Source organism: Nothoprocta perdicaria, unplaced genomic scaffold, assembly GCF_003342845.1.
Source record: "Nothoprocta perdicaria isolate Ctin4 unplaced genomic scaffold, notPer1 scaffold_196, whole genome shotgun sequence".
Classification (NCBI taxonomy): domain Eukaryota; kingdom Metazoa; phylum Chordata; class Aves; order Tinamiformes; family Tinamidae; genus Nothoprocta; species Nothoprocta perdicaria.
In genome coordinates, this window is record NW_020455160.1 from 1,199,651 (window position 1) to 1,225,561 (window position 25,911).

Genomic DNA, 25,911 nt, shown 5'->3' on the forward strand with positions numbered 1-25,911 from the left:
ACTCCTCCTTCCTGCCGTGGGCAATCTCTGTCCCAAAGCAGCTTTATCAGAGCAACTGCCTCCTGTGTCACCCTCACAGCATATCCCAGACGTGTGCAGGGCTGGTTGCCACATCCCTGGGAGATGCCCGGTCTGCAAAGGCACCAGTGCAGCAATCCTCTGAGAGGGAATGGTGTAGGCGAGGAGGGAGCAGGGGCACAAAGCAGGCAGCTCCCATCCCCAGCTGGTGCCTTTGTCTCTCTCCCCATGGGTGGCTGTGGGGACTGGCTGCTTTTTCTCTTCTTCTTACAGGATTCTGGAAGCAAACAGGCAAGGTACAACATGCACCAGCTGCGAGGGAACAGGCAGTATGGCACAGAGAAATCAGGGACCCTCTTTAAGAAAAGCGATGGGTAGGTTATGATCCTGTATTCCCGTTTCATTGCTCCTTTGAGCAGGCAGAATGGCTGCGTCACAAAATTGGCCTGACTTCTGCACACATTTCCCCATCATGGGAAGGAAGAATCACCTCCTCCATGTGCTTTGAGAGGGGCTCCCACCACTTTTCTCCAATGCTTCAAGTTCTGCTGCTGGGATGGACAGAGAGAAGTTGATGCCTCTCGCTTTCTCAGCCTCTTGCGACTTTTCAGACCTCCTGCCATTGTCTTTTCTAGGCTGAAGAGCCTGGACCCCTGCGGATGTTGCTTTTTTCACACCTTGGACTCTGCTTCTTACTCTTCCCTGTCCCTCTCCCTGCCTCCTACACCTCTCTGTCATGAGGGTGAACTCCAGGGGTGCATGCACTAATGTTTTATGCACTGGTCTGGTGATGTTTCCTGCTGGGCAGCTCAGCATGCAGCAGTTTAGATGTAATGGTCATGGTTGTTTGCTGAGTTTTGCAGGCACCTGTATACTCTGCAAGGTGACCTTTATGCTCTGCTAGCAGGGCCTGCTCCTCTGAGGGATGCCGTGTGCCTGTATCACCTCTGCAGCAGCTGCGCCGCCCGTCTGTACGAGGCTCCCCTTATGCCCTCTGCCAAGATCATGAGCTCAGAGCAAACCAAGAATGATAGTCCCCATCTGTGGCAGCCAAGCCAGCAGGTCTAATGAGGAGCTGTGGCCCCTGCCGTCCCTTACATGGCTCTTGTGCTAACTAACACTGTGCAGGACTGTATAGCACAATCTGCTCCTTTGCATAGTGGGACTCTGTGTGGGTTCTCTCAATTTAATCTACGCTTTTTTTCCAGGTTGAGAAAAGTCTGGCAGAAGAGGAAATGCACCATCAGCAATGGCTACCTCACCATCTCCCACAGCACGGTAGGAACTGCTTTTTCCAACCCCACGCTGTTGCTACTTTGAAGCTGCTGCCACCACTGCAGCAGTCTCTAAGACTTTCTGGGAGCCTGGCAGAGCTCTCATGCCCGGGCTGCCCAAATGTAGCCTTTGTGGGGCTCTTTCCGCGAAGACCTAAGTCTCAGGGACCTGGGAGAGTTTTAGACAAACTCAGGAGGGTCTTTTGTGCCTCTGTACATGGTACAGTATAAGCATGGGGACTGGCTGCTCCAAGTATGGGCTGGCATCCAGTAAGAAGCCAATGTTGCTATTTCTTGTATTGCTCCTGAGAGCAGAGGCAAGGATGAAGTGCTGAGCACAGACTCACTGCGCTTCCACCTGCACAGCAGTCTGAGACACTGCAGAGCAAGACAGTAATAGTTCCTGCCAAGCTGGGAGCATTGAGTCTTCTTCCTTCTGTTCGTAGCTCAACCGCCCACCAGCCAAGCTGAATTTACTAACGTGTCAAGTGAAGCCGAATATGGATGACAGGAAATGCTTTGATCTGGTTTCACGTGAGTCCTGGCGCCTGTTCTGTGGCTCCTCTTGGAAAAGTCCAGGGAAACTGCAGCAATTGGTGTTCAGAGAGGCAGTGTAGACCGAGCCGAGGTGAAGCTCTGCAGCTTGGAGCCGTGGCTTACCATGGGAAATAACATTGGAAGGCAGCTCTGCTCAGAAGCAGCAGTGCACATTCCCATATGTGGTGGGCTGCACTGCCACAGGACAGCACAGCATTGTGGAAGGCACATGTGGATTATGGACAGCAGCTTAGCTAGCAGGAGTGTGCCTCTTTCCTGGTATGGGAGCAGGTTCCTTCGCTTGGGGTGCACCATGGAAAAATTGGGGCCAGCAGAGTCATAGGCAGTGGCCATCCCGAGTGTCTGGGTTGGAGTGTTGTGTCCCCTGTGTCTGGCTGTACTGTCAGGTGAGATGGAGGTGGGGGACAGCAAGCTCCACGCAGGCCTTCCAGGCAGCCCTGTCCTACTCTCACTAAAGTCAAGCCCCTTCAGATATGGGTTCTTCAAGGTCCAGAGGAAAATGGCTCTATTTGTTTCAGATAACCGCACCTACCACTTCCTGGCAGAGGATGAGCAGGAATGTGTTGTGTAAGTACTGCTGGCAAAGAATGCTGTCTGGGCACAAAAAGTGCTCCTCTGACTGCTGCTGAGGAGTCAGACCTTCACCTAATGAAGCACCACTATGTCCTGTTGGGCAAACATGGCACAGGGCCCAAGTGAGGGCTTTGGCACCCAATTTGCTTCTGGATTCACTTTCAGGCGCTCTGTGTTCATTTGGTCTGGGCAATGTGGGCTTCCGCTCTTCCTTGCTGTGCCTGCCCTGGCTGTGTAGCAATGGGACAAGCCCTCAAGCCCTCTGCTCAGCTCCCTGTAGCTTCAGCACGGTAGTACAGGGCTCCTCTCCTAAAGTGGCTTTCTGTCCCCACAGCTGGGTGTCCGTCCTCAGCAACAGCAAGGAGGAGGCACTAAACGTGGCCTTCAGCAAGACACAAGGCGGTGGGGAGAGCAGCAGGGAGGAGCTGACCCGGGCCATCATTGAGGAAGTTAAATGCATGCCTGGAAACAGAGAATGCTGTGACTGCTCAGCACCAGGTGAGAGCCAGCCCAGGTCTGTGGTGGCATTGCCTTTCACTGGGGGACAGGCAGAGCTCTCACCTTCCCTCTGCAGCATCCAGCTCTGTCGCAGCCCAGCCCATAGAGACCCTCTGGAGCTTGCCATTGTGCTCCCACAGCTCTTTGAGGCCAGTTTGGTACCAAAAGCAGCCCTGCTGTGCACATGTACCTTGTTCCCCAGTGCCCTGAGGCTGCAGGGAGGGAGGGCAGGGTGGGTGGGAGAGGCAGGAGATACGCGCTAGCCCAGCAGTATTATCTCTACAGATCCCACTTGGCTCTCCATTAACTTGGGCATCCTGATCTGCATCGAGTGCTCTGGGATTCACAGAGAGATGGGTGTGCATCTTTCCCGCATCCAGTCGCTCTCTCTGGACAAGCTAGCAACCTCAGAATTGCTGGTAGGATGTTGTCAGAAGGGTGCTCTGTCCATATGCCTCCCCTGCTCCCGTGGTCCTTCTGAATCCAGATGCAAGTGAATTCATTGCGTTTTTCTCTTGTTCAACCCATCCTCAACTGTAATTCTGGGGGTTTAGTGATTACTGTACCAGGAAACATTGTCTTCAAAGAGAAGAGAAGGATGCCATGACATCATTGGGTTCAAACCATTTCACCTTTCCTGGATCATCCATCTCCAATGCTCAGTCACTTCCCTCAGTTGTTGTCATGCAGGGGAACTGTAGGGGAAGTCCAAGCCCAAACTGGTGGGGAGCAGAGGGAAGGGGGTAGTCCTTTCTTCTAGAGGGAAGAGGGAAGCCCAAACTGATATAGGGCAGAGGGAGGATTTGCAAAGGCTGATGGTGGCCCAGGGGCTCATGAATGATGTGGCTGTAGGTGGCTCAGCAAGGACTGGCTAGGGAGTTGCTAGTAGCTGGTAGGTATCAGGTCAAAGAACGAGAGTGGCAATGAGTGTTGCTTGACTGGGCATGATCCCAGGAGCTGGCTCCAGGGTTGCAGATCTCTGCAGGATGTGGGGCAGAGTCCCTGTGCCATTGGGACATCCAGGGAGCCATTCACTGCCCCTTGATGCATTGTCCCACTGAAAATTAAGTGCTGAAGGTCAAGATTTCTCACCCTGAGCTCCTTCTCCTGCTGCCAAGCATGTTGTACTGCATGTCCTGTGCCACCTCTAGCTTGGTTATTTTGCAGCTGGCAAAGAATATTGGCAACTCCTGCTTCAATGACATCATGGAAGCGAATATCCCCAGCTTTTCGATGAAACCTACAGAGCACAGTGATATGTAAGTTGCCCTGCAAGAGTGTCATTTGTAGGAGGTTATGTGTGGGACTTTTATCTGTGTGGCTGTGCTCCATGGGTCTATTAGTTAGTTCCCGTACCAGGCATATATACAATGGTAAATCTCCCTGCCCAGATGGTAACTTCAGTTTAGAAACAATTTCATCAAACTCAACAGGAAAGGACTGATAAAGGAGAATGGAAAATGGAGGGTCAAGGAGACCCAGCAGGATGGTGTAGGGGATGACTTCAAGGTAAGGACAGAGTCAAGGAAAACGCACTGGAAAGGGAAAAACTTGAAGAGAAACAAAAAAAAAAAGTAATGGAACTGCCAAATAGGATGACCCTGGCTGCACATATTAAACAGGCAGGTGAAGGACAGAGTGATGGAGTGGGATGGAGGAGAAATAATTGCATGCTGCAGAGCAGTTCACAGTGTCCAGTGGCTGGGGCACAGGTTCAGTGGGCTTACGGTAGGCATTTAGCAGAATGGAAGAGAAAACAAGAGGTCTGTGGGCATCGTAACACAAGTGGCCAAGTTACTTGTGATGTAAGTGCAGAGAGAGACAAAGTCTCTGAAGACTGCCAGTCCATGTTAGATGCCAGCTTCCTTCACTGAGTGTGTGGGGACCTATCGTTTGGTACATTCACTGCCAGTACAGGGCACAGAGTCCTCTTTGTCCTGGAAAGATCTCCAGCCCCTAGGCGCTGCAGAGGATGGATGAGATCTTGGATGGCACGGCTGGTGCCAGAAACAACTCTGGACTTCTCTAGGCGTTAGTACTGCACAGCTGGGGTGGCAACAGAGCTCTTGGGGAAGCAGTTCTTCTGTGTCAGACTTCTCTGCTTGGAGTTTCCTTTATGCGCTGGGCATCTACCCCACAGACCTTCCAATATGACACCACTTCTGCTTTCTTGAATTCTTCTGCAGCTGGAGGTTCCCAGCTACTCAGTCATTCTCTGTCTGAAAGCTGTTCCATTTTGACGATCATTGTTGTCTAGTCTGTGTCATGTGATGCTTCTCATTATTTCTGCTCCTTCATCTCATTCTCACTGTGCAGACAGCTGAGCTGAGTTCATGAACTATGAGGCCAGAGACAAAAGATGGAAAGGCAGAGGACAGGACTGGGGAGGAAAGGAAGTGAGAAGAGAGCAGTAAACATCACCAGACCAGTGCATAAAACCCCAGCGCACCCACCACTGGAGTCTGCCCGGGTGGCAGAGAGCTGCAGGAGGCCAGGAGAGGCACAGGGAAGAGTAACAGAGTCCGAGGTGTGAAAAAAGTAACCTTTGCAGAGGTCTGGGGTCCTCATCCTGGAAAAGCCGATAATGGGAGGCCTGCAAAGTCATGAGAGGCCGAGAGAGAGGGAGAGGCATCCAGTGTTCACTGTGCCTCCCAACAGTAGAACTTGGGCCATCAGGGGAAAGTCCCACTCAAAGCAAATAAAGGATGGTTCTTCCTTCCCATAATGCGGAGCTGCATGCAGAAGTCTCCCTGTTCCAGCACTGCAGACATGGACACTTAGAATGTTTGTGAGATCTCATTTAATTACATAACTCCAGGAGAAGAAGTTTTTTAAAAAACACAGTGTTTTATAAGTTGTGAATGCTGCTATATAGAGAGGAATGGAGTAGAGATAGGAAAGGTGTAAAATACCTAGCAGGTCTGATGAAGAGAGAGGGAAGGTAGCTGGGGCAGTAGAAGAGGAGGAGCCATTGTGATGATTCTTGCTGGGTCTCTCTGTGGGTCCTAACTTCTGTTTCTCTCTACTAGGGTTTTTCGAAAAGATTTCATATTTTCCAAATATGTCGAAAAAAAATACACAAAGAGGAGCCCTGCCATTCACCATCCAGACCTATCAGAAGCCATCATGTACAAGGACATATTTTCTTTGCTCCAAGCTTATGCTGAGAATGTGGATTTGAGCAAGCCTGTGCTGGCATCTCTGCAGGTACAGCTCCCCTCTCCAGTGCAACTGAGAGCACAGGAGCAGTCCTGGCACCGTCACCAAATGGGAGGATTGGAGACCACTTGAGGCATCTGAAAAGGAGGTGCTCACAGGGAGAGGAGGTGCTCACAGGGAGGAGCGAGCAGCCCTGCTCCCCTGATGGAAGCCCCAGCTTCCGAGCAGGCTGAATTCCCAAACTTCACAGAGCACCCAGCACCTCCTCCCTCCTATTCTCAGCCATAGCTAGCAGCTGTCACTTGGAAGAGAGTTTTTTGGAGGGCCTGGCAAGTTCTTCATAGGTTTCATCCTGCTTCCTGCAGCATCTTTGACAGGGAAGGCAGGCAATTAGGCTTCTCTTCTGAGCTGCTGGACACACACTGTGACACAGCTGCCACTGTGAGGGAAGCCAGCAGGCAGCGTGTGGACAGTAATTCTGTGGGCTACTGAATCATCCAAGCAACATTAAAAGAATCCTTTGCTGGTTTAAAACAAAGAGGAATGTGACAGAGATCTTGCCCTTCATCGTGCCTGCTGGTCTTGCCTCTCCAGTGCCCTCTGTAGCTCTCCCTCAGTGTCTCCTGTCCTTGGAAACACAGAGCACTCCCATGGGTCCATATCAGAAACACCTTTACTCTGTTCTCTCCAATATGTCTGCAAATATCCCTCTATCAGAGGACAGAGTTTGCCAGGGAAAATGGTGCTTTCTGTGGTCTAAGGGTAGCAGACAAATTTGAAGGAGGTGAGGAACATCATGGTAGATAATGTTTCAACTTAATGCACTGGCTGTGTCACCATAAATTGGCTTTTAAAGGCCAATTTATAACCAACTTTTGCTTGTAAACTTCTGAACAAATTTCAGACCCTCAAAATGTCCAAGTCTTCCTTGGAAATTGTAGGTTGAAAATTCAGGCTAGCATTTTTTTTTGGTCCCAAACCAAAATGTATATATTCGCTGAAAGAATAGCCTTAACTCAAAGTGTTTGCTCTTGGCCTCTATGGGGATGCTGCTGTTGCATTTCTTTTCCTAGAGAGGAAGCTTGAGGGTGTTGCCTTGTGAAAAGCTGAGAGAGTAAAATGCTGCAAGAAACACTTTCAGAAGTGATAGGTTGTGGGACAAACTGTCAAGCAAGAAGCAGCTCTGCAGAGAGCAGCTGTGGCACATTCTTGGGCACTCAGTGGCAGCCAGTAAAATCATGAACTCAGCCAAGTTCTGCTGCTTGTTTGGGGAAAATCACCACTAGTTACCTCAGTTTCTAAATGTGAAAAGGGGATGGTTTATCCTCTCTTACGAAATCAGAAAAGAATTACCATCAGAAATGAAAATGCTCCAGCAAAAGGGCAGATATTAAGAAAATAAGTGGCTCAGTCCCTTATAAAAAGGTGCCAGTTGCTCAAGAAGGACATAAGGAGGATAAGGATTAGAAAAAGCTTCCTGAAGAAATGTGACTCCAGGAATGGATCTGCCGCATATCAGAACAGCACTAGAGTTCTAGCTGACCTTGTTGTATGTGGCTATGAAAAGACACAATCAGACTCCTTTCAGTTGATTCCTTGTAGGCTGTTAGGACTGTTAAGTCTGTAAACACACCAATGCATATGGGGGAACTGGATGATTTAGCTTTCTGTTTTGCACACAAGCAACTCCTCCTGTCACCTGTGGCATCTACTTAGTGTTGAATTGCACATGCTCACTGTCTTGGACTGACAAATTCTTCTTGAGCAGTTCCTAGGGAAAACTAGCAGCCAGTGTCTCATGTTTGCGGTGTCTGGTAGGTTGGCTGCTGGCCCTAGGCAGTCCCCAGACCTCCTCTAGTATCACAGCTGCTCCTGCTGGATTCATGGAGCTCCTAAATCTCAGGAACAACAGAGCTCTGTTTGTGATGGAGGTGCTGGCAGACACAGTCTCATCTGGTTGCTTGCTGGATGTTTCTTGTTTGCAGGAACCAGGGGAGACCATCCTCCATCTGGCAGTGCTCTTGTCTGACAGAACCTCTTTGCATATTGTTGATTTTCTCGTGCAAAACAGGTAAGCTCATGACACCTAGTTGAGCTTGTCAGGATGCCAGGGCTAGTGAAAGGTGCAAGACTGATGGTTTTGGAGATTTCTTCTGCATGCTGTCAGATAAAAAGCACTTGGAGCAGACATGCCAGCAAATGTGCGTTCAGCTGGACATCCCTAGATGACTATCCCTAGATCACAGGATCCTTAGGTTCTCTCACTTCCTCTTGGTCTTTGTTGAGGTGTAGCAGTGGTGGGATGAGCTGGGAAGAAATGTACATGCAAACACTACTGTATGTTTGGGGCAAGCTGCTCTTCCTAGACACACTGAGACTCTTCATCCTTTGCTGCAGTGGGAACCTGACAAAGCAGACTGCAAAGGGGAACACGCCGCTTCACTACTGCTGTTCTCACAACAAACCTGAGTGTGTCAAGCTACTACTGAAGGCCAAAGTCAACACTGCCATCGGTACGTGTCTAGGGGAGCTCCTACCCTCTGCATGCAGATGGTGCCTTCTCAGAAACACCGCCCCGAGCCTTGTTAAACTACTCAACAATGCTTGCTTACTGCTGGAGAGGGATGACTTCCAGAGAGACTCTGGAGAACCAGATTAATAACAACTTCTGAAGGGGGTTCTGCCTCTGGGAAAAGGTATCAAGATGCCCAATCAGGTGTCAGAGTCTTCTCTTTGACACTCTTCTTGGTTTGCTCTCCAGGTACAGAGGCACTCACAAGCCAGTCAGGCCTGCCTCTTGGGATGCACAGTACCCATCCTGAGATGGACTGATCAAGGTCCCTGCTCTTGGCAGTCTGGGACAGAATTGCAGGCTGTGCTCTCCAGGTCAGACCTGCATCCTCTCTGCTTCTCAGGGAAGGACTAGCAGCACCTCAGGGACCTCCTCTCTTTAGGGAACTTCTTCTTCTGCCGCAGCTCATTTCTCAAGCAGCAAGCCAAAGGCCTACCTGAGGCTGGCAGCTTTAACATCATTTCCATGCTCAGCTCTCCTGAGCAGGGGATTTTGTTGGGGCACACTCACAGAGCTAGAAGAGCAAGACAGAAGCAGAGATGCTGAGATGCTTTTCCATACTCAGCACATGCACAGCAGAAACTGTCAGAGCTGACTTTTATTTTCAAAGTTAAAGGTAAAATGCCGGGGAAAGAATAGGTTTGCCAGAATGCTGGTTCAGAAACTGAGCATATAGTTTTGCTCAGAAACCTAAATTTGAGATCTGGACATTTATACTGCACATGAATCCCTATCTTCTCTTTAAAACATTGAATTGAACTTTCAAACTGGAATCCTTGTTGAAATGGAAGATCGCAAATTTCATGATCATTAGGTATCTGCTGAGTTTGTAGATATTCCTCAGTTTGTAGTCACTCCGCAGACACTTCCCCCACTGTTTTACACTGCAGATTGTGCAGTATCAATATCTACGAGAGCAGAAAATGCTGCAGGGATGCAGGAAGTTGCATGCACCTCCCACAGTCTTACAGTGTTTCAGCAGCAAAACTTCTCATGGCTTAAGGCACCCCTTGGGTACAGTGGTACCTACCCCATCCCTGCTGACTCCCTCAGCACATCAACCTTCTGCACTCCGCAGCGTGGACCCTGCACCTCTGTGGGATGCCCTGCAGACCCTTGGACTCTGATTCCCTGGAGGCAGAAATGTGTCCTCCAGGTGCCTGCTCTGCGGCTTCCCAGCATTGCAGAGAGCGCCCAGTAGGAAACAAGCATGTGAAATTACAGCAACAAGGAGGCAGATCTCAGCCTGAGCCCTCCTAGGAAGGGAAGGGGTCTCTGAATCCGCTTCTGTTTTCTTCAGGCTGTGGCAGTGACTGTGATCCTTTGTCTCTCTATTCTGTGCTGTCTCTGCACATCATCAGGATTTACATGCTGTCCTTTCTCTCCTTATCTGAGTGCCTCGTTGCTCCTCTCCTCTTTTAGGCTATCCTTTCTTTTAGGCTGGTCCCTCTTTACCTGGAGCTGTGTGTCTGGAGTCACTGACTGTAGATACGATGATAGAATGTGAATGACCTACTGACTTTGGTACCATGAAAAGGTGCCTCTCATAGTCCTTCCTTCATTCTGGTCCTCTCACACCAGGCATTTCCATTTCTGCTTTAATATTAACCTTATCCTTTTTTTTTGCGGTTGTCTACGATCTCAAGAGATAGAGAGGCAGGTTTTGTGAAGAGCTTTGCATAGGCTTTTACATAGGGCCTTGTAAACATCATTACTCTTTGCTTAGTAAACAAACAGAAGTCTCTTAGGTTCAAGACTGTCATTTCCTCCTACAGCTAATGAAGCAGGTGAGACGGCCCTGGATGTTGCCAGGAGGATGAGACATCCCCAATGCGAAGAACTGGTAAGAAATCCTGTCTCACTCCCCCAGCTTTCAAGACATCCCAGCAGCATGGGGTGAAGTTCACCCCTGTGGATATGTCAGGTTAATGCCAGTGCAGGGTTGCACTGGGGTAGGAGGGAGAGAGCTGGGCTGGAGGGAGAACTGTACAGCTTCCCACTGCGCAGGCAGCACCTTTCAGCCTGCTGCCGTCCCATGGCCCTGCTTGGTGGCTGGAGTCTGTAGAGACCAGTGAGTCTGTCCCTCAGCACCTCTGGTGCCTGGGCCCAGCACCTGTGGGATCCCTCAGGGCAGGAGGGTTTGGGAGAGGCCAGATCAGGGCAGTCCAGTGGTCATGCTGTGCAATGAGCGGGGAGAACAAGCACCTACTTGTCCTCTCTAAGAGAACCAAACTTCTGGCTCCGTAAGGCCCATTTCTGCCACGTTGCAAACTGTGTATTTGGAGATATTTGCAAAATCATTGTTCTCCCAGCTTGCCAGGCAGGAAATATTGCTCACAACTCCCTGATGTTTCTCTGAAAACTGAATGTTTGGAGCTGGAGGCAGCTGTGGTGCCTACTGAGGGTAGGAGAGGACGGGGTCCTCAGGGAACTCCTCTGTGTTACAGCTGCTGCAAGCCCAAAACAATCAGTTCAACCAGCATGTCCACGTGGAGTATGAGTGGTGCCTGGGCCAGGATGACATGTATGAAAGTGACGAAGACCTGGATGAGAAGGTGAGGTGCTTCCATGTGGCCAGGCAAGACACGTAGGCCTTAGAGGATGTGCCTTTTGCCTGACATTGAGCCACTTTCTGCTCACAGCTGCTCGCCTCAGATAGGCTCATCTTCCCCTTGTGAAATTGTAAATGAAGAAAAAAAGAGTCTTGTGAGATTTTTCTTTCTTTTTTTTTTTTCTTTTCCCTTCCCTTCCCCTTCTCTTCCTTCTCCTTTCTTCTCCGTCCTTTATCCTCCCTTCTCCTTCTCCTCCCTCCTTACTTTTGTCTTGAAGAGAAGTGAGAGTTTGGCTCTGCCACCCAGCCCCTTGTCTCTCTTCTGCCTCCTTGTTGTGGGGGATTGTGATTCTGTCCCGGTGTCTTCTGAGGCCTGTGTCTGTGGCCCACGCCTTGTGGTGTTGGGGGTAGATCAAGGTGGTCAGGAGCCAAATCTGTCACTGTCCCTCAGCCCCAGTCAGCTCAGGGATCTGTGCTGGTGGTCCCAGCTGTCCTATGATGGCAGTGCCACACTGCTATTGCATTCTGTCTCTGGCAGGCCCATGTGGCCAGTGTGGCCTGTAGCCCAGTCACGTAGTAGCGCCATGTGTATCACTGCTGCCTCCTGTTCTCTTCACTGGAGTGGTCTTGTTAATTGCCTTAGCCTTCCTCTCCTTCTGCGTGCTCCATTTAATGTGCAAATAAATACCTGTTTCTCAGATGGATTCTTTGAAGAAAGAGCATCCTATGCGCCCTCAGAGCTGCTACCATCTACCTGCTCCTGCTTCCAAGCAACAGGCAGCAGGGATGGTGCCCCAAGGGAAGAGGCCAGACACCTGTGAGTTACCCACCCACCTCCTCAGCCTGGACATGCCACCAGCCCCCTCCTACACCCCTCCCACCCCACGCCAGTGGGCAAGCCCAGGTAAGAGCGTGATGAGGGAAACTTGCATGTGGTGGCAGGGTCAGGACCTGGAGCCCCTGCGGCATGGCTCCATCAGATCAGGATCATTTGGGCTGCAGATGATAGTATGTGAGGAGTTGTCTTGCACCACAGGATGCAGTTTTGTTCTCTGCTCGTGGAGGGAGGAAGACTAGTAGGTGTTGGCTGGCCTTTCCCAGCACTGATCCCTACGTGGGTTTTTCAGACCAGTGGGGAACATGGTCATCCTCAGATCCCCTACACTTGTCTCTTAGGATACACACCATATCCTCTTCAACATTCCTAGAATCATAGAATCATTATGGTTGGAAAAGACCTTCGAGATTAAGTCCAACCATAAACCCTTCAACACCATGCCTTCTAAACCATGTTCCTAAGTGCCTCATCTACACCCTTCCTGAACACTGCCAGGGACAGTGACTCTACCACTTCCTTAGGCAGCCTGTTCCAATGCTTGACTACTCTCTCCATGTAGAAGTTTTTCCTAGTATCTAACCTGAACTTCACCTGGTGCAACTTGAGTCCATTTCCTCTTGTCCTATCTGTAGTTACTCTGGAGAAGAGATTGACCTCCACCTTACTACAACTTCCTTTCAGCTAGTTGTAGAGAGCGAGAAAGCCTCCCTTGAGCTTCTTCTTCTCCAAACTAAATAACCCCAGCTCCCTCAGCTACTCCTTGTAAGGGCTGTGTTCCAGCCACTTCACCAGTTTTCTTGCCCTCTTTTAGACACACTCCAGCATGTCAATGCCTTTCTTGTAGTGAAGGACCCAAAACTGAATGCAATATAAAGACACAGTTTGGAAACAGTATTGTAAACACAAAACTACTAGAAGAAGCAGCAATATTGCAGTGCTGGTCCTCAGGAAAATTCCCTCCTGCTGTCCTTGCCCAGCCCTTCTTTGGTCAGTCCAGACATCCTGCTTTCCGGGAGACTTACCAAGTCCTTCCTGGCTTCACTTAAGTATGCCCCCAGTTGTGTTTCCAACTTGATGAATTTCTCAAGTGAGGTCTGCAAGCAGAGAAATGAGTATCACAGTCAAAGTATCTGCTGATTTCTGCCTGGATTTTTGCTTCCAGGAGCCTTGCTCAGTGTCAGCTTGCTTTTGACTAACAGTTTGTTCCTGCTCTGTTTTTAGCTGCCCAGGAGGCCCATCCACCTTTTCTTAGCAGCACATCTGTCTTTACTGAGGATGTAAAAATTGGAAAGGTCCCACTTGGTATTCTGAGCACCAAGCACAAGCGCACATCCTCTGAACCAGTGCCTTGGGTACCGCTTAGTACTGAGGTGCCGAGTCAAGTCAAGCTGACTTCAGGTAATGAAAAATCTGGATCAGGAAGAGCAGGGGAGCCTACTGTGCTTTGGAGATTGGCTTTGCTGGTGAGAAGGGCCCTCTGGAGGTTGCCATTCCATCACTTGCTCAAAATGGGGCAATCATCCACACCAGGTCAGATTGCTTATGGCTTCATCTAACTGTGTCTTGAAACCTCCCAAGGATGGAGGTCAAAGCCAAGGAGAAACTGGTGCTCTGGTTCAGCTGACTCCCAGCTCAGCTGCAGGTGAGGAGGGCTCGAGGCCAAACCCCGAGCTACCGTGTGCTCCAGTGTGAGCTGTACACTGGGCTGGATCAGTAGGGGAGTGCTGCACTGAACTTTTTGATCTAGACTAAAGCACCAGTTGGACACTTCCAGAGGGCTCTGGCAGCCCAGGATCTCTTCAACACATCTTTGATTCATACTTCCCATTTAGAGGCTGGATTTTCCCTGACTGTGAGTTCTTTGGTGTGGGAAGTTGCTCCAGAAATCAGGGGTGGTTTTCACTGTTGTTACAAGACATGAGGGCCTTGTTCACGGACTTGGCCTGTAAGCCCTCTTGCTTGGACTCTGAGTTGGGAGAGAGAAGTGTGAGGTAGCACTGAACTGTGTGCCCACAGCGGAGACACAAGAGGAGCACTCAGCATCCAGAAGGTTAGATGAGACCCGGCCTCTTCTATGGGTCACAGGACTGATGGAGAAGCTGAATGTGGAGAAGCAAATGACCCTGTCCTGATCTTTCAGATAGTGCATTTGTTTTAATAGGTGCCCATAGCAGAGAGATGCCCCTTCTCTGCAGGGAAGCAGGTTGGGACTGAGGCAGTGGCTCTTCAATAAAAGGGCTGAGCACCATCAGGTGCAGCTCAGAGCATTTCAGACTGAGGGTCTGGCCTGCTGGAACCCCAAGGAACCAGGCCATCTCCTCCACAAAATAACCTCCTCCCTGCAGAGCTCAGCCACATGGGGAGTGCTGGGGGACAGAGGGTGCTGAGTCCTTCTGCTTCTTCTTCAACACATTCTCTTTCCCTGCTGCCTCTCTCTGCACCTTTTCCAGGCCCTGTGCTCCATTCTTCCTTTCCAGCTCGCAGTCTGATGGGGGTACTTGTTGTGCTTGCTGTGCCGTGGAGCAGGACCATGCCCAATGGTGGTGCCAGAGTGGTGGTTGCTGTTGTCTGTCCTGTGATGAAATGTGGGAGGACGTGACCAGCCTGCTTATGTCTTAGGTGCCCTGAAGGCAAAAGGTTCTTCTTGCATACCTGGCCTTCGGAAAGTGGGGCAGCCTGGTCCACACCAGTCTCTCCAGGAGCCAGATCCATGTTCTGTACATGCCGAGGAATCTCCACCTCCTCTTCCTCGGAGGAGCAGTCTGGTAGGTGGTCAGTGGCCAATGTCCACTCAACACAGTTCCCATATTTGCCCAGATTTACTATCTCTGAACTGAGCTGGAGTCTGACCTAGTAAACTCTCATCCCACCACTTCTCCAATGACTGTAGCATTGACAGGTCTTAACTAAGTGCTGAGAAAGCACAGACATGGCTAGACCCTCCTAGTGAATGTTAGCCCTGTGGAGATTGGTCTTGTTTGCTACTAGCCAAAATCCACAGGCTCTTTGGAGAAAACATGTGTGGATAATTTCAAGTTGTGCTTTTGGACTTGGAGGAAGTATCCGTGTACGCACTGGCTTTACCTCTCTGTGTTCCAGGTGACATCCTTCTGCCTGCTAACACCATGATGCAAAGCCCTCTAGTTAATGGGAGCTTGTTTGGGATACTAGGTTTTGGGGCTGTGCTTAGCAGCACTCCCTATGTTCAAGCAGAGCTGCTGTGAGGTAACTGGAGCCCCAGATCAAGGGTTTCGTGATCAAGATACAGAAGCTGTTTTTGTTTGTTTTGGATGAAGCTGGTGGCAGAGGAAATTTGGGTTAATGATGTCCATTTCCTGCTGCAGAACAGACTGCTGCTCCGCAGGGTCCGAGCTCTCTATGATTGCACCGCAGACCGGGAAGATGAGCTAACTTTCCGTACAGGCGAGATCATTGTGGTGTCTGAAAAGGAGGACAGCAACTGGTGGGTGAGTGAACCTGCATGTGCGGAATGGCTCTGGGATTTGCATCTGATTGTCTACCCTCCCCATCCATCTCTGGCCTCTATCTCATATATATTGCACCAATTGTTACCCCCCTGTTCTGCCTTCCATCTTCCGTCTTTTCCTTGGCACACACTCCTAGCTGTACCTGGGCAACCTGTCCCCTGTGCAAAAACTACCTCCCACTGTTTCTGTCTTCCACAGTCTGGATGGATGGCACTCTCGCACTCTCCTTGCCTCCCATTGCTCATGGCCTGGCCATTCTCCCCACCCAAGGCAGCTTGTTTGCCTACCCCAGCCACCCTCTTCAGGGGCATTGGATACCATTTGTGGTCTATTTTTGGCTTTCTCCAAGGAAGGTGGGTCCTCAGCCCTAACATTGACAGCTGGTGAGCTTCCAGGAGTGGTCTCAATGCTGTGTGCGGGCACATCTTATATGAGGGAAAACAGGCCCAACTCTTTTAGTCTTTCCTCATATGAGAGATGCTCCAGTTCCTTAATCAGAGATCTTTCTTGTTCTCTGCTGGAGCTCTACCCTCCACTGCTCTCCACTCACTCCTTCTCTTCTTTCAGTAGCCACAGCGTCCTGCTGGGCACTCAGATTCAGTCCTGTTACCTGCTGCTCTGGTTTATTTCTGACTATGATGCTCAAGAGATTCTGCAATTGCTTTAGTCATCTATGGCTCCATAGGGCAAGAATAACCTCTAAAGACAGAGCATGCAGCAAACTAGACACCTGACTCATTCAGATGGTGCGGAGCGGGCCTCCAGTCCTAGCTTCCATCCTGTCCACCCTGTATCAAAGTTGCATGCAGAACTGTCTTGCCAGGCCCTTACTGAAGAGTAATTGGTCGCAGAACTGAGGATCTCTGAACATTTTCCTTTGCAGAACTGTTGGACCCACCTTGATGGAAACCTGACTCATATGAGGCTAAGTGTTTGTCTTGATATTCCTGCCTTGAGGCTGGGCTATTTGAGCAAATAGATGCAGCTGTTTTTGGCTAGTTTCATTGGTCTTTCAAGCCTTGTGTCATATTCACAGCTTCTTTTCTTTCCTTTCTCCCTACAGAAAGGGTGGATTGAAGGACAGCCTCATAGATGCGGTGTCTTCCCGGCTTCGTTTGTTCATGTTCTCAATGAATAGGAGCTGCTTCAAGTCAGGAGAAAAGATCTATCAGATGCATAAAATGCAACTTTCCCACATCCCGTCTGCAGAGGGCTCCCAGGGACAAGAAAGCTGGGAGCATTGGCCCACTCCAACCTGCCTCCTTCTTGCCTGCTGCCCCATATGCCCATTCTTCTCCATGGACTGCATGCAATTCCAGACTGTCACAGAAGATGCCCCTCTCACCAGCAGCGCTGACCAGGGCCCAACACTCCACATAATATCAATTTAAACGGTGCTAGGGCCTTAAGGACTTGCCTGTGTGTGTGATGGCTGCTAGCAAACTTGGGATAGCTAACAGGAGAGCTTGAAGCAAGCTGTGTTCTCCACAGCCATGTTCCAGGTCTCAGCCTCTCAGCCCAGCCAGCACCACCACCTGAACTCATCCACATCCCCATGCAGGACATAGCCCTCCTAGGCTCTGCTGTTACTCTGAACTTGTGTCACCTGCCTCCATATTGATCTGCAAGGCAAATAAACACCCATTTCCTCCCTCACCATGTCAATGCTGTGCGTCCTGCAGTGCTCCTCTGTTCTGATGGTTCTAATGGAAATACAGCGGAGCAGAGTCATGCCACTGCCAAGCAGCCCATCTTGAAACCCTCTTGTAACCTCTGAGAAATACTCCTGGGGGGAAGCAACCTTGCTGGGGACAGTGTTAGCAGCTCCACGGTGGGCAAATGCAAGTGAGTCCTCTGGAGTCCACACCACTTAGCGTTTGTGCTGTCCTTGATTTCTCACACCTAGGTTTGACAGTGCTCCAGAAAATGTGCTCTGTAACACCTCAGGGAAATGGTCCGTCAGTGCCTAGGCTTGGAGGACAGCTGCAGAGGCTCCCTGGGCCGTCCTTAATAAATATTAGCTCTTCGGCGCTGTGTGCTTTGCAGGACTGTTCTAGTTTGTGTTTGCAGCCTCCTTCATATTTGCCACTCTCTTTCAAGCTTAAAGCACCAAACCTAATCTCAGACATTAGAGTGAGTACACCAACACCAACAGGTCCAACCTCCTTTCAGGTTAAAATAACTCAGTTTAGCTTGCGTGGATTTTTTCTCATGGGATGCAATTCTCCAGTTTCTGAATCACACTTCATATGCTTCTTCTGTCCACTTCTGGGCCAAAATCCAGTCCAAAAAAGCTGCTTGGGTGGTCAAGGCTGTCAAGATCTCCATATTGCTGTTATTCCTCTTGGTAGAGGATGAATTGTACTGCCCTGACATATTGGGGCAGGGGAGGAGTGTCATGCCAGGCAGCTTCTCCTGTCTTCAGAGGAACATTTTTATGTTGAATTTCCTGACTGAAGAACTGGGAACTCTGTTGCTGCCATCCTGCTGGACTACCTTGTTGTCTGCTCAGCGGCATTTTCCCAAGAAGAGGCAGTTCTTTGTGCTGACGCTGTCAGCTCTCTTAGAGACAGATGGGGGAACGGCAACTTAGGGCATGTAGGACATGGAACAGCGAGGACATGGGCTGGAGAGGTTCGCTGCGCTGCTCTCCGTGGGTGGCTGTGTGCCAGCCGGGGCCTGGCTGTGGCTGGGTCTGCAGTGCCTTGCAGACACCGTATGACTGTGCCAGTTCAGCTGCAGACACCCTGTCCCTGCGCTGTGGGACTCCTCTCTGCTGAGGTCTTGAGGCCAGTGCAAGTTTGAATGAGGGAAAACTGCCCAACGATGGCCTAGGCTCTCTTTGGGACAGAGTAGTAGTTGCCAAAGGCACCTCAGTGCCCCAGAACGTGAGGTCCAGGACTTGGCTGGTGTTTGGCTGTACCTCAGCTGCCCACAGCACCTGCAGCAAAGGGTGTCAGCACCCACTGAGGTGCCGGGCCAGCCCCTGCTCCAGCCCCTGGGGAGGAGGAAAGGTGCCCGCTCTGACAGGACACAGCTGGCCATGCTCCTCATGGGACACAGTTGGCCGTGCTCCTCATGGGACACAGCAGGACATGCACCTCGGGACACAGCTGGCTGTGCTCCTCATGGGACACAGCAGGACATGCACCTCGGGACACAGCTGGCTGTGCTCCTCATGGGACACAGCCAGTTGTGCTCCCCATGGGACACAGCAAGTCATGCTCCTCAGTGCCGAGAGGCCCTGTGGTGCCAGGGGGCCGGTTCAGGCCCTGGGCCCGGGCGGGGAGGAGGACGGGAAGCCGGGGAGGGACAAGCACTGCAGTGAGCCTGGAGACACAGATTTCCTCCTTGCCTCGGGGCAGGACTTCCTCTTCTTGCGGAGGCTCTTGCATGTTCTGCCTGGGGGCAGCGTGCGGATGCCGAGCCCTGCTCGCCCGGCCTGGGAGCGTCTCTGTTGCCTGGCCCTGCTCTGCGGCGCATCCTCTGGGAAGGTGAGAGCCATGGGGCAGCTCTGGGGCTGCCTTCCCTGGGCTGGGGGCTGCGGAGCTCCTGGCAGCATCCTGTGCAGAGCATGGCCGGGACCCGGGTCTTGGGGCTGGATTCACCCTGGTGCCTCTTCAGCAGCCACGTGGCTGCGACAGGGGTGGATAGCGGCCCATGGCCGTGGTGCTGTTAGCTCAAGGGCACCCTTGTGAGCACAGCTTGGGTGGGCACTTCACTGTGGGGATGTGAGCGGCTCCTGCTTGGAGCAGGTTGGGTCTTGTGGGTACCTGGCAATATTTCTCCTATGGATGTGCCGGCCACAAGCCAGAGCTGGGCTGCCCCCTTGGTGCTGTGGGACAAAAGCAGAGGGTGAGATGGGTTCCTCCGTGGCGCCCATACCACTCCAGGCTCTGTCAGTCCAGTGTGAGACCAGGAACTTCTTTTGCTTCCTCGTGGCGGTCCATGCCCCTCCCGAGCCCTGTGGTGAGCAGCCACCTTGCCCTGGTTTCAGGCAACTGGAAAAAGCTTCATGCAATATTCACTACGCTGCCCTCGTCCCCCGGCTCTCGACTTAACGGAGCCGCCAGCGCTGGCTGTGCAGCCGCCAGCGCTGGCTCGGCCCCCCTCTCGGCAGCTGCAAGTTTAATAGTCTCGGAGGCGCCATAAGGACCCAAAACAGCCTTTTCCACTGGCTCCTTGCCTCATGGACACGACTAGTTCATGCTTTTTGCCTCCATGACATCGAAAGCTTGTGGTTGATGGTCGTGGGAAAAAGATTAAACCAGAAATCCGTGGCCACGAGCAAAAGAAGCACCAGGGATCTTCTGAGCCCTGTTCTCCACTGCTGCGCTAGGCCTGGGGGTGAGAGCTTTGCTGTGTATGAGCAATTGCATTTCCGCTGTGCTTGTGGCTTTTTTTCTGCTTCAACGAAAAGTGACACAGCTGGTTTTGAAAGGGCAGGTTCCAGAGGGAGGGCTGGGACCGTTCAAACTGCTCCTGCCTCCTCTTGCTGATGCCGCTCTTTGCTCCAGCGCTGGGACTGCACGGCGTGGTGGCTTTGATGGTAGAGCTGGCATCTCCCGGGCCACTTTTGAGGGAAGCTAGTTGGATCCCACAAAGAGCAGAGCAGGTACGTCAGTGCTGCAGAAGGTGCAGAAAATGTCTAAGGTCGAGAAATGAACCTAATGCTTACCTGTGGGGTTCCCTGGGGGACTCAGGGGCTCTGGGATCATCAGGTCTGCTCTGGCCTCATGCTTTAAGAGGGGGTTCATCTTCGTCCCAATTTCGGGGGGGGGTCTTGAGAGGAAAGAAGGAGACAGGGGGCTTGGGGTGAGACTCTGGACTCCTATGAAGGACAGGAGGTATTTTCTGTCCCTCAGCTTCTCAAATGCAGAGCTGAGGTCCAAACTTGCTGTGGCCATGAGCTGCTTCTGCACCCAAGGTGGCAGGAGTCCCGCTTGGTGGCAGGAGTCCCCCTTGCTTCTGCCCTTCGATCTCTCCTTGGCCCCCTGGCACCAGCTCCTCTTTTAGGGGTCACCTGCAAAAGGCAGGTTGAGCACTTGAGCACTTACTTATGATGTCTGTGAGGCCAAGACAGCCTTTTTACCTCTGACTTTAGGTTTATGGGAGTGTATTTGGGGCCAGAGGGAGGGGAAGAGAAATGTTTCACTCTCATATGCATGTATTTAAGAAAAGTTGATGCATGTGCACACACACACAGCTCTTGGTTCTCCTCCCACGTTAACTGTCCATTGAACAGCAAAACTTTGGCATTATCAGGGAGTGCACGAGCATCCCAGGCTGAATGCTTAACCATTGTTTCCCAAACTGATTTTTTTTCCCAATGTGCAAATCTTAAAAGTTTTGCAGCCAGAGTGTGGCTCCTTGTACAGCAAAAACATGATCAGGTGCACTTATGATGTCAACCTTAAAAAAATGGCTCTGGGGATCAGTTTTGGTTGTCTTGGTGTTTTAATAACCAGAGCAATAAAACTGTTGAATGATATTGAAAAGAAAATTTTAGTGGGATATTTCAATTGCCCAGCCAGGGCACAGTGGGGGCCATAGGATAGTTTTTTTTTTTTTAAATATTAGTCTTTATGGAGTATGTGTTGGGAGGTTGGGAGTGTTGCAGACCAGCATCCTAGCTGGATCCTGGGAGGCCGCGCAGGAAGCGGCCTCTCTCCTGCCTGTGGTGCCACCTGAAATGTCTCACTGCAGGTGGCATGAGGGATGCTGTGCCGGAAGCGGGCGCTCGTGGCCGTGTGCCTCGTGCTCTTCCTGTGGCACTACTTCCGAACCCCCATGGCCAGCACTGGCCTTTTCTTCTGGTCTCCATTTCTCTTTGGCGCCCGCCTGGAGCCCCACTGCGCTATCAGCGTCAACAGCTCGGCCTGGTTTAATGCCCGCTACAACGCAGCTGTGGGGCCGCTGCTGACAGCGCAAGCCCAGGACCTCCCCTCTGATGTTGTCCAGTGGTGGCTGGTGAGTGTTGAGCAGGTGTCGAATTGTTGTTGCTCATGCTCCCTCTGGGCACCTCTGGGAAGGGCCTGTGGAGCTGATGCCAACCTGTCTCTGCCCCGCTAGAAGCTGCAGGGCTCCCAGAGCAGAGGCCGGCTCCAGACTGCCATTCAACACCTCTTCACTGTCCTCCCATCCCCAACCAGCAGCACGTGGGCTCCAGCTCAGTGCCGGACTTGTGCTGTGGTGGGAAACTCAGGGTGGCTGAAAGGATCACGCCATGGGCCACAGATTGACTCCCATGACTGGGTGCTGAGGTGAGTGTACCCAGGGAACTTGGGCTGGCCCAGTCTGGGTCCTGCTTTGTCCCCTCTGGGGACCTGGTGGACCATGGTCAGCCCCATGAAAACCTAGGCACAGACACAAACTCCCTGTGTCCCCAAGCAAGGTGGGTGATTCATGAAGATACCTCCTGAATCTGAAGACCTCCAGTCCATGCTGTTCCTGCAAGGGTGAGGAGAGTCCCAGTGCATCACTCCTTGCAGGACCAGCTCTCTGGGTAATCAGGAGGGCCCATGTCCAGGTCTTGTAGTGTTCCTTGCTCCCCTGACCAAGTGGAAGCCAGTTCCTAAGCACACACCAGACCTTCATGGGCCTGCGACTCCTTCCCTCGCTTGCTAGCCAGAACAGACTCGTGTCTGGCACGACTAGCACCTCAGCACCCTAATGGTCTAGCATGGTGTGCGGCTTCATTTTAGGACTCCTTTTAACTCCTTCCCATAGGATGAACAGAGCAAAGATAACAGGCTTCGAGGTAGATGTCGGCATGAGAACAACCCATCACTTCATGTACCCTGAAAGCGCAGTGGACCTCTGGCCTGGTGTCCACCTCATCCTTGTCCCTTTTAAGCCACTGGACCTGAAGTGGATGGCCAGCGCCTTGTCCACAGGAGAACTCACACAGTGTGTATCCTGCTGTCATCACGTGTGGCCTGGGTCTCCGAGGTCAGGTGGGGGCATGTCCGCTAGTGCCAGATAGAGTGGGCATGATTCAGGGAGGCCCATTTGCCCTGGGGAAGCAGGTCGCTCTCTGGGCTCTGTTCTTCAGGCTGAAGGAAGGTCTCAGAGTGCCCTGGGAACAGTTCTGGCATCTCTGCCCTAGGTTGGGTGTAAGCCAGGGCCAATCCTTCAATGCAGGGCTCAGGTGGCCCATGGTTGCAATGGAGGTTGTCCCAGCTGAGTGTCTGGGGGCTTAATGTAGGTCTTCTGATCTCGCCCCTTGGCTGGCTTGGGTGTCCTTCTCTGCTGATAAAGGGAATGGAGGGAGTGTGGTGTGGGGCTCTGTCATCCCCCAAATACTGCTGGAGCTTTTGGGAGCCAGACCAGATCATGGCCACACTGTTGGGCAGGTCTGCTTGCCATGTGCCATGGAGCTGATCATCACAGCAGTCCTCCAAAGACATGTACTTCTGAAAGAAAGGTCACCAGGGAAGCTGCTTTCCTCCTAAGATGGTGCAGGTTGTCCTCCTGCTCACCAATGTCTTGTCACTTTTTCAGCACATACACGAGAGTCAAACAGTTCATCAAAGCTGACAGAAGCAAGGTGAGAGCTGGGTGGACTTCCGGGGAGCACCTCCACCTGCAGTCCCTGGTTGGGGGCCTGGGCTGGCAGAGGTGGGTGCCCAGTTGCCCCATGTGCTGGGGCTGTTGAGGCAATGGGGAAGAAGTGGCTGGTGGCCACCAGTGAACTGACATGGCTACAAGGTGGCACAAGCCAAAAGGAGCCTGCTGCCTCCCCTTCCCTGGCCAGCGTTGGGGCAGCCAGTGCTCCCTCAGTCAGAGGCTGCGCTGGACCCTTGGTGAGGCAGCAGGTTGTGGGATGTGGAAGAGGGGCTGGGAAGGCTGGCATCCGTTCCGGCATCACCTGGGTGGTGGCAGGGGTTGGCTGTCCTGTTTTTAGCTCCATGACAACCTGACTGCTGGGCCTGTGCTCTGTTGCCCTGCTCAGGTGCGGGTCCTCAGCCCTGCTTTTCTCAAGTACATCCATGACAACTGGACGCAGCACCACGGGAAGTACCCCTCCACGGGCTTCACCGCAGTGCTCTTCGCCTTGCACGCCTGCCACCAGGTGAGTGCAGCCAGCAGGCACAGCACCAAAACGCCGTGGGGACAGTTCAGCCCAAGTGCCCATCACGGCTGTGTCATGTAGCTCAGGCTCTGTGGGCTCCGCAAGGTGCTATGGGCTCGGTCTTGTGCTTTCTGTAGGTACAAAGCACAGAAGAGATCTTGGGGTGTTCCTAGTTGTGCTCTCTGCTCACACCAGGGCTAATATCAAGGCAGGTTGCTCAGGGGCTTGTTCAGACGAATTTTGAAAAATCCTACAAGAAGCCCCTGTGACCACAGCCCTGCTCCTGTTGGTACCTACGTTACCCACAGCTGAATGCTGCTCTTTAGGGTAACAGTGCCATGCAAAGGGAACCCCCCTGCACGCAGCACACAGCCTCCTGAGCTCTCCACCCTATGTGTCCACCAGTGGCAGGAGATGGCCACCACGACCCACTGCGAGTTGAGCTTTGTCCTGTCTCTACAAGTAGGGCGATCATGCAGGAGGGCCGGGATGTTCCTCTGAGGAGCTGCTGCCCTTGCTGCCTCACTCACCTTATTTCCCATGAACTCTGCACCAAATCCTCAGTTTCCTCTGAGCAGATGGGCTGGAAGCAACCCCATCACTGGTGAAAGCCCCAGGTCCTTGTGCTTTATGCCAAGTGATCACTTCTCCCACTCTGACCTTGCTGATGGCATGCCCATTTACAGAATCACAGAATCACAGAATCTTTAAGGTTGGAAGGGACCTCTAGAGATCATTTAGCGATGGTTCTTGTTCATGTGTGTGCAGGTCTCTGTGTTCGGCTTTGGAGCAGATCCTCGAGGGAACTGGCATCACTACTGGGAAGAAAACCGCTACTCAGGAGCCTTCCGCAAGACAAAGGTCCACGACGCTGATGTTGAGTTCAGCATTATCAAGAGACTTGCAGCTGAAGGCAAAATATTTTTCTATGAATGACCTGTTTTCAAGGAACTGAAGTCAGGGTGGTAGCACAAGGCCTGGCAGATACCTCCTGACAGTTGCACTGGCTCCTTTGCTCACTTCTCCCATCAGTGCTGCAGCGTGCCAGCAGCCTCTGGCCCTGTGTCGGGTTGTTCCAGCTGGGAGGGACCAGGGACAGGATGGAGCTCACGAGCTGCCACGTGTGGCCCTCTGCATGGCCTCACGTAGCAGATAATCACTGCACAGGGCAAGACAAGGGCCCGCTGGCAGCCCCAACTTCAGCTCTGCCCCAGCCCTCTGTATAGCGCCCGCCACTGCTGCTGCGCGTGGGACAGGCACGGAGTGATGGAGCCAGAGCTTCCACCCTCTGGTGACATCTGGGGAAGCTTCACCTCAGTTCACCAGGCAGGTGGAGGGAAGGGCATCTTCCATTCCTGTTTCTTTATAATCAGGGAAGTACTTTTAAACAATAACAAAGAACAGTAAGAGAGGAAAAACCAAGTGTGCGAAAGTGGGATGATGGCAGAATTACTGTTGAAAGGAGTTTAGGCTGAATAAATTTGGAAATCTGGTGTGAATCAAGCCCTTGTTAATGTTCATTTTATTCAGTTTTTGCCTCCTACTCTTTATGCTTGGAAGAGGCAGCATTATCTGTCTCGGGCTCATTCGGTACGAAGAAATTCCCCACCATGGAGCCCCAAAGGAATTTTTTTGCCCTAGAGCAAGGCAGGTGTACCTGATGGCTGCCATCCCCATGAGGGGCAGAGAGGCAGTGAGTTGCTTTCTTGGCAATGTTACTTTGCAAACACGGAGTCCCTCCACACAAACCGCTTGCAACAGGTGCTTTACTGACACATCAGATGGCACCCACTGCCTTTATCCGCAAAATTCAAGGAATAACCTTTCAGCTGTGCTCTGAGAAAGCCGCCCGCCCTGGGACAACGTGGACAGCCGTGATCCCATCCTCTCGTGGGGATGGAATTACCATGGCAGCGGTTTGCAGTTTCCTGCTTTACATTGCAAACCTGAATGTCTTTGAACATAACCGAGCTTTTCGCTGCTACCTCACATTTGTAACTTAAGTCTTTCAGGCAACCTGTTAAAATCCCCATCTCTTTCTTAAAAGAATCTTTCTTAGAAGCTCCCATCTTGTAAGAAAAAAAAAAAAATCCCTGGTACTCCCCGTATGAACTATTCATCTCATTTCTGCTTCTCCAGATATTCATGGCTGGACGACTTTTGTGTTTCCCCTTTAATGCTGAGAACTTCATACGGAAAAAAACCAGTAAGATTAAATTGCCCTTTGTCTGCTCTGGGAATTTCCTTTCCCAACAGCCAGCCCTCACTTCCTTCTTATCCAGTTCCTCTCCACAGCTTGCAACTCCTG

General features: G+C 51.6%; 2 protein-coding genes across 2 annotated transcripts in view; both read left to right on the forward strand.

Annotated features, from left to right (window-relative positions):
- The window catches only part of LOC112945695 (arf-GAP with SH3 domain, ANK repeat and PH domain-containing protein 2-like), a 30,965-nt gene extending 13,948 nt beyond the window's left edge, over positions 1–17,017 (forward strand). Inside the window, exons 10-26 of the mRNA XM_026037350.1 lie at positions 292–392; positions 1,227–1,296; positions 1,739–1,826; positions 2,369–2,417; positions 2,758–2,921; positions 3,207–3,340; positions 4,089–4,180; positions 5,951–6,128; positions 8,066–8,151; positions 8,478–8,593; positions 10,428–10,495; positions 11,100–11,207; positions 11,903–12,107; positions 13,263–13,439; positions 14,661–14,806; positions 15,386–15,508; positions 16,593–17,017. Coding sequence (XP_025893135.1) covers positions 292–392; positions 1,227–1,296; positions 1,739–1,826; positions 2,369–2,417; positions 2,758–2,921; positions 3,207–3,340; positions 4,089–4,180; positions 5,951–6,128; positions 8,066–8,151; positions 8,478–8,593; positions 10,428–10,495; positions 11,100–11,207; positions 11,903–12,107; positions 13,263–13,439; positions 14,661–14,806; positions 15,386–15,508; positions 16,593–16,667 — 1,980 coding nt within the window. The 3' untranslated portion in view covers positions 16,668–17,017. The remainder of the gene's footprint in view (positions 1–291; positions 393–1,226; positions 1,297–1,738; positions 1,827–2,368; positions 2,418–2,757; positions 2,922–3,206; positions 3,341–4,088; positions 4,181–5,950; positions 6,129–8,065; positions 8,152–8,477; positions 8,594–10,427; positions 10,496–11,099; positions 11,208–11,902; positions 12,108–13,262; positions 13,440–14,660; positions 14,807–15,385; positions 15,509–16,592) is intronic.
- A 2,938-nt stretch (positions 17,018–19,955) lies between these two features.
- Positions 19,956–24,604, forward strand: LOC112945687 (CMP-N-acetylneuraminate-beta-galactosamide-alpha-2,3-sialyltransferase 2-like). Its single transcript, XM_026037332.1, has 7 exons — positions 19,956–20,144; positions 21,236–21,499; positions 21,602–21,792; positions 22,259–22,438; positions 23,033–23,078; positions 23,484–23,603; positions 24,372–24,604. The coding sequence occupies exons 2-7, from the start codon at positions 21,248–21,250 to the stop codon at positions 24,537–24,539; spliced, it is 957 nt and encodes a 318-aa protein (XP_025893117.1). The 5' UTR covers positions 19,956–20,144; positions 21,236–21,247; the 3' UTR covers positions 24,540–24,604.
- Positions 24,605–25,911: the final 1,307 nt, after the last annotated feature.

What these genes read in the sequence shown, in the direction of transcription:
- LOC112945687 (XM_026037332.1), top strand. Translation starts at nt 21,248, where the DNA reads ATGCTGTGCCGGAAGCGGGCGCTCGTGGCCGTGTGCCTCGTGCTCTTC. An exon ending in ATGTTGTCCAGTGGTGGCTG is followed by an intron (nt 21,500 to 21,601) that starts GTGAGTGTTGAG and finishes CTGCCCCGCTAG; the next exon opens with AAGCTGCAGGGCTCCCAGAG. An exon ending in TCAAAGCTGACAGAAGCAAG is followed by an intron (nt 23,079 to 23,483) that starts GTGAGAGCTGGG and finishes TGCCCTGCTCAG; the next exon opens with GTGCGGGTCCTCAGCCCTGC.